The sequence below is a fragment of the Podarcis tiliguerta genome, assembly GCF_965153285.1.
Source record: "Podarcis tiliguerta genome assembly, chromosome: 8".
Lineage (NCBI taxonomy): Eukaryota > Metazoa > Chordata > Lepidosauria > Squamata > Lacertidae > Podarcis > Podarcis tiliguerta.
This window is the reverse complement of record NC_139541.1, coordinates 7,926,110-7,933,541: the sequence shown is the minus strand read 5'-3', so window position 1 is coordinate 7,933,541 and position 7,432 is coordinate 7,926,110. Positions and strand designations below refer to the sequence as shown.

The 7,432-nt window shown below is 50.4% G+C and overlaps 1 protein-coding gene across 1 annotated transcript; it reads right to left on the bottom strand.

Moving 5' to 3' along the window:
* Positions 1-297: 297 nt before the first annotated feature.
* Positions 298-7,089, bottom strand: CPLANE2 (ciliogenesis and planar polarity effector complex subunit 2). The gene is given in 7 exon segments (XM_083454200.1): positions 298-1,108; positions 2,217-2,353; positions 3,770-3,894; positions 6,035-6,187; positions 6,404-6,529; positions 7,016-7,046; positions 7,048-7,089. Coding segments are annotated over 7 exon segments (867 nt in total). The 5' UTR covers positions 7,075-7,089; the 3' UTR covers positions 298-840.
* Between the last annotated feature and the right edge of the window lie 343 nt (positions 7,090-7,432).

Genomic DNA, 7,432 nt, shown 5'->3' with positions numbered 1-7,432 from the left:
TAAGCCTGGCAGATAGCACGCATGGCAGATCCCAAGACACTTTGGACCATCTGCTGCCTGCGGTTTGGGAAGCGTTCACTGCAAAGCACTTAGGTCTTCCAGCCGAACAGCATCTCCAGACCTGCCGAGTCTCTCATTACACAGAATTTGCCGGGTGAGGGATATCCATGGGGAAAGAAGCAGGGGGGGCTGCTGTTCTGACCTTGGCAGGAGCCCAAACTGGACCGGGGGGGGGGGCGGTGGTTGGGATGCTGCTACTGAGCCTTTAGCAGAATAAAGCACATGCCACACAAGCTCTCTGATAAATGAAAGCCATTTATTAGATTTATTGGCGTGAAAGCAACACCAAATTACAGAGGAGGGGGCTGGGTACACTTTTCCCACTCCCTGTGGGCACGATCCGACTCCACCACAGGGAGAGGTTGATTTCCTTTTGGGACACCTTCTGCTCGTGGCTAAGGAGAAGGCAGAAGTATTCCTCACTCTTCTTCCTACCAAGTCGAAGCCCAGAGCCGAAATTCAGTGTTAACAGACCCCGGATTAATCAGCGCAAACAAGAAGGGTGCCGTGGGCTTCGTGGAGGTGGCGGGGGAAGAGTCTCTCAGAGGGCCACCTGGCCTTGAGGAGGCTGTCTTCTCCATCAGCCAGACCTGTTCTTTCCTAAGCATGGCTATCATGTGTTCCTGCCACCATGGTTGCCATGGCAGCGATGGCTTCGGCCTAGCGGTCCTCCAGGCCCAGGCTTGGCAGAAGCCTTTTTACTCAAAGGTCTTGAGTGCCACCCAATGGCTCATCTGGGGGGAAAGGCTATGAAAAAAGACGGGCCACCCCAGGATACTTTTACCAGGGATTTTGCTCTTCCAGGGGCCCAGGAGTCATGGAGGGAGCAATGAGGCCGGCCACCAGTTGGTCCTGCCGCCAGAGATGCTCTGCCAGCCCGTTCAGGAGGTGGGCCACATCCGAGAGTCCAGCACGGCCGTCCAGGGTCTGTCCGTCGGCCAACCGTGGCGCGTTGACGCTCTTGGCCCGCAAGACCGGCAAGCCCCAAGTATGGCGGAAGGCAGCCACGTCCCGGTCCGTGACGTCGGTGTGGGCGAACTGGTCAAACCTGGAGAGAGCCGGTCAAGGAAGTGGATCGCCAGACACTCAGCCCCCCCCCCCCATCAAGGTCAATGTGGGCCCGGCAAATCTCTCTCCACACAGACCACAACAAAGGTGTAGCAGCTCCTCTCTGAAGACCCCGGCCTGAGGGATGAGCTCCCTTTGGGGAGGAACATGCCTTTTTTAACAGTGTGGTTAAACTGGCCGCTTTTATTCTGAAGCAAAAACTGCCCAGTCCAGGACTTGCTCCTACAAAAGTCTGGATCAGGCCCCTGCGGCAGCCTTTTCCTCAACAGAAAAGTGGCCAGTTTTAGCTTGCTTTTAATTCAGTGCATTTATCATCACACAAAGTTTGGCCCTGATCCACACTCTTTCGTTCTGCTATTTAATTATTTTGCTTTCAATGCTTTATTCTTTCCTAACTTTTCTACAACTATAATCAAAGCAGCTCAAAATCATGGCGATGGGGACCCCCCCACACACCCTAGACGACCCAGAAAATAAAATGAAACAACAATGTGTCTATTTTATTTTCTTGGCACCTTCCGTTTCCAAAAGACAAAAATTTGTTCAGAGATCCATTTTCTCCATCTGTCACCCTCTTTACTTGCTTTTAAATGGGCTCTTTAGACTGGTATATTTCATTACACAGAGCATCTGGTGACAATGTTTTTCATCTGAAGTTGCTGAGCCGGCTTTTTAGCATGATGGTTTTTGTTTTTTTTAAAACCTACACCCAGGGCTTTTTTTCTGGGGGCAACTCAGTTCCAGCCCCTCTCAGGTGGGTGCCATTCTAAGAGAATGAAGGAGGTGTCTATGGTGAGATCCAGCACCTCTTTTTCTAGAAAAATAGCACTGCTACACTACATTTTTACCTGCAAGTCTCCTTTGGTGTGATTTTTATCTTGGAAAGGCAGGATAAAGAAGGTGAGAACAAACAAGCAGTCATGAGTACCTCTGAGCATGTGCAGTGTCTTCCTCCTGTGCAAACTTTTCACTTAAAGAAAGAGATACTAAGGGCACGTGCAGAGTTGCCTTCCCCTTCAAGCACCTTGCAACAAGTCGTGAGTTTTAATGACAGAGTGTGCACACACACCAAAGAGCTGGAAGGATACTTGGTGCCAACCACCATTCTGATGGCATTATTGGCCCCATCAGCCACCCGAGAGATTTGGTTTGGCAAGTCGTCAAAGGATGCCCGATCTGTGAACGAAAAGAGGAGCAGGAGACCGTCCACTTTCTCTGTGCAAGCCTGTTGGGGCATGGGGAGAGGAGAAGCAGAAATCAGCCCACCTTTTTCTTCCCTTGTTTCACCATTTATGGTATATCCTGTTTTTCAGAAGCATTTTCCCACAAGGAAACAAGGACAAATAAGCAAACATACAGCCAGCAATATGTTAAGCAAAATTTAAAAGCAATTAATGAAATTGTATGTTAAAAGAATGATCAGCAAAACTTAAATCACAATATGATGAGAGGTTTTTTTTATAAAAGCAATGCAAATGTTAGGAGCCCAATTAAAACCGTTCTGAAATTTTACATATTCTTTTAAAATACAGTCAAAACAAATCTCTCATATCCGTTGACTTCCCATCCACTTTTTCAGAGTCTTCTTTTACTCCCTTATAGAGAAGCTACATTACTTACAATTTGTAAAAATTGAAAATTTTATTTAATTTTTTTTGAATTAAGGAAACAAACAATACGTACCTGTCAGAGCTGGCTCCGGGTCCCAGCTCACCAAGGACCAACGCTAGCCGATAGTATAGTATCAAAGTCTTTATTGAAGAATAGTTTGCATTTCAAAGCCTCAGCGTCCCAGCTCTACGTCTGAACTCTAGACCGGCGAAGCTCCATCTGAGTCTTCGCCCCCCTGCGCACCAGTTTAACACTCTAATCTTACTCCACCTCTTCCTTCTCTCTCTCTTCCTCTGGGTCCTACTACCCCCCGGTGTCTCCTCCCTCCTGGACTCTTCTGATGCAGACGTTGACCCCTCTGACTCTTCCCCCTCTCTTCGGCGGGCTTTAGGACCTGGCTCCCTACCCGGGCTGCCCACCTTGCCGCCTTCCTGTACATTTGAACTTGGCGCGCGCGCGCGTTTAACTTTCCTGATGACCGTTTCCTCGCTCCCTGACGAGGGTGTGGTCGCTCCTGCCTCACGTTCTCCCGCTGCCCGCGCGCCACCTGATCCCGATGCTTGGGACTCCTCCCCCCTACTGCCCTCTGGGGGGGACGCTGGTCCGGATTTCCAGCTGCTACTCTCTGAGTCCCCTCTGGCCCCTTCTTCCTGAGGTGCCCCCCTGGGCACTCCCCTTGCCCTGACTATGGGGGCTCCTTTCTGTGAATCTTCCGAGTCACTGGAGAGACTCAGAGACCTCGGACTGCTGTCTTCGCTGACATTTCCTTCAGACTCCTCCCCCTCGCTCTCCATTTCCTCCCTCTCCTGTGACTCTGCTCCTGAACCCCTGACAGTACCGTTCTGAAAAAGCAGCAAAGAACAGGGCCTGCTGTACAACATATACAGATGTGGGACCTGCCTGATCTCTCTTGGAAGGGAATTAGCAATGGTGCGCCTGACCTGATCCCAACAGCAGATGTTTCTCTGAATGTCAGGATGTAGCTCGGCTCTGTGAAGAGGCCTGAACCTCCTTCTGCAAGCACACTCACCGGCAAGACGTGATCGAACTTCTTAAGGACGGCTTCGCCACAGTCCCAGAAGGAGAACTTGAAGAAGATGGCTTTCCCACTCTCTCTGAGCTTGGCTGGCCAATACACAGTTGTGGTCTGGATCCCTGCAACACAACAGCTTCAGCTAGAACAGAATCACGGGTGTCTCGGCTTTCAACTTAAAAAACAGCAACCACAGAGCCTAGGACTTGCCAACAAACTTCAATGGTGCCCACACACTTCCACTCGCGCACTGCCACTCTTCTCAGTTATCGGACGTTAGCAGAGTTCACACGCAGCGTAAAATGGCTTGTCTGCGTCGACGTGGTGTCTTCAATAACTCAGCTCGACACCAGTGCTTCTAATCTAACACTCTTGTACAGTGGTGCCTCGCAAGACGAAATTAATTCGTTCCACAAGTCTCTTCGTCTAGCGTTTTTTTCGTCTTGCGAAGCAACCCTATTAGCGGCTTAGCGGTTTAGCGGCTATTAGCGGCTATTAAAGGCTTAAGGGATTAGCGGATTAGCTGCTAAAAGGCTATTAGCGGTTTAGCGGCTTAGAAAAAGGGGGTGGGGAGCGAAAAAAAACTTCAAGACTCGCAAGACATTCTCGTCTTGCGAAGCAAGCCCATAGGGAAATTCGTCCTGCGAAGCGCATTGAAAAACGGAAAACCCTTTCGTCTAGTGGGTTTTCCGTCTTGCGAGGCATTCGTCTTGCGGGGTACCACTGTATTTAGAAGCATAACAAACAGAAAAGAAAACCTACAGAATCTAGCTGCATGTTCGCACCGTTCTGACTCTAACAAAAACGAAACTAGCTTGCTCACATTCTCAGACAGACTGCTCTCCATAGAGAGCTCAGCCCCCACAGAGCACAGATCAAAGGAAAATGCCCAGGCCGTGTGGGCAATGCACCCAGTGAATCAGAACGCTCCTGGAGTGTTAACTCTTGGCTGTCCAGAACCATGTACCCCTGCTCATGATCAGGATCCTGAAGCTGCCCAGGAGCAGTGGAGCAGTATAGATTTGGAACAGTGGTTTGCAGAGGGGCATAGTTCTGAAGACAAAAGTTGGGACGAACCAGGGGATGAACAGCAAAATGAAGAACAGGAAGAGAGAGAGCTAACAGACTCTGTCTTGCTGGAAGGTATTCAGCATATCAGTCCAAGGTCACGTAGAGTGGATAAGGTGGCTATACAAAAAGCACAGTGGTTGTAAACTACTGAGCCTCTTGGGCTTGCCAATCGGAAGGTCGGCAGTTTGAATCCCCACGATGGGGTGAGCTCCCGTTGCTTGGTCCCTGCTCCTGCCAATCTAGCAGTTCGAAAGCACTTGCGGGAAGGTAAACGACGTTTCCGTGTGCTACCAGAAGCAGCTTAGTCATGCTGGCCACATGATCTGGAAACTGTCTGCGGAAAAATGCCGGCTCCCTCTGCCAGTAAAGCGAGATGAGCGCCGCAGCCCCAGAGTCGTTCGCGACTGAACTTAACTGTTAGGGGTTCTCTACCTTTACTTTTTATTCCGAGAATGGATGCTTTGTTCTTTTGCTGTGATCATTAAAGACTTAAATGGTAAGGGACTTTTTTCACTTAGTCCTGCTTATCTACAGCCAAAGCGGGGGGAGGAAGCCAAGTCCCCAGAGCCTGACAGCATTTCAGAGAAATGCTATTTTAGGCAAAGTGATACGTTAATTTGGGCCATATCACCAGGCTTCTGGATTTCACAGAACTCTTCATCAGACATGTCATGAAATTCAGAAAGTTGCACAGTCCTGCACTCATTGAAGTCACTCCAACAAGACTGCTTTTATCTCCTTTGTCCATTGGGACCCACAAAGCAACTTCTGACTGTTGAACTTCATGATTACAAATATAACTCTGGCAGCATGAGGCCTATGAAGGTAAAGGGACCCCTGACCATTAGGTCCAGTCGTGGCTGACTCTGGGGTTGCGGCGCTCATCTCGCTTTATTGGCCAAGGGAGCCGGCGTACAGCTTCCGGGTCATGTGGCCAGCATGACTAAGCCGCTTCTGGCAAACCAGAGCAGCGCACGGAAACGCCGTTTACCTCCCCGCCAGAGTGGTACCTATTTATCTACTTGCACTGCATGCTTTCGGACTGCTAGGTTGGCAGGAGCAGGGACCAAGCAACGGGAGCTCACCCCATCGTGGGGTTTAAGATGGAGGCAATGAGCTCAGTTTTGCAAAAGGAGAAATATTTCCTTGGAGAGGGAGAAAACCGTGACTGACTTCCCTTGCCAGCATCACCTGTTGTCTCGTGGTGGACCAACGGCACCTCCAGACCAGCCAGCTTGGCCACCAGTGCAGTCTTGCCCACGCCGCTCTTCCCCGACACGAAGACCTTGTAGCTTGCAATATCAGCACCCACTTGTGGGGGCAGCACTGGCCTTTCAGTCAGCCCTGCAAAGGAACAGCAAGCCCTGTGAGTTGGCCGCTGCAGCCTCAAGCAACCCAAAGTGAAAGCACACATTCCCAGCTCACAAAATGTGGAAACGTGTCAGAGTTATGGCAGTAAACCGACAGTGCCTCTGAGCACGTGCAGAGCGCCTTCTCCTTGCCAGAGAAGTCTGCACTCCTGTTTGCATGCCAAAAGGCTCTTGTCACTCCCCTACTCACCAAACAGCCTGCGCTTGTTCTGGCGCAAGAGAGTGGCGAAGTATTCCTTGCCCTCTGGAGTCTTGTGCCAATCCGTGACGACGACAGATCCTGGGGGGACAATCATACTCACTTTCCTTGATATTTCTGCAAAGCAAGACAGAGCAAGTGGTGACTACGAGGATATAGGGGAGAGACTGCACACGGCAGGAAGCCCCAGGAAATGGCAGGCAGCAAAGCAGTGTGTGTGTGCAGTGTGATCCCAGAACATGTTTTGCGGGAAAATTCGGAAGAAGGGTGTTAAAAGCTCAAGCTTAGTGGTTTCCACCCTAACCACCCGCCCACCCCTACATTCTCCAGTAACACAGAGGCTGGTGTACTCTGCACATGCTCAGAAACATCCCTTCTCCATTATTCCTTCCTGGAGGAAGCCTCAGAAAGGAATCCCCTGCAGCCAGGAAGAACTGGGCTGGCCCTATCATTAGGCAGAGAGCGAGGCATCTGCCAGGAGTCTCCTAAGCTGCTGCTGCCACCTTGTCCTATTGCCTGAGATTCAACAACCAGCTGAGCCAGATCCTGTACAGGGAATGGGGTGGGAATCCTGCCTCTCAAGTGCTTCAGGCAGAAGAATACCTTGAGCTGGCCCTGGCTGAGGAGGCACCCCCCTGCACAGAGAGGAAGTAGGGACGCATAAGGACAGCCTGCAGCTGGATTAGGCCAGTGGCCCACTTGGCCCAGCACTCAGATAGACAGGTGTCACAACACTTTGCCCGCTCCTGTGATTCTAGGAGACATGAGGCGTCTGACAGAGGAGAGAGAGACAGAGACCCATTGGTAGCTTTGCCCTCCATGAAAAAGGGAGCAGGGCGAGAGGCATGGGTGTAGCCAGGGGGTCAGCTGCTGCCCACCCCCCTAGCAATCAAGAAATAAATAAAAATGCTTAACTAAAAGTAGAAATAATCAGAATATTTAAAACTGAAATGCTCACAAAGAGCAGTTGAAGGAGCTGAACGCAGCAGACCTAGTAAAAGAGGAAAAAATCTTTTACCG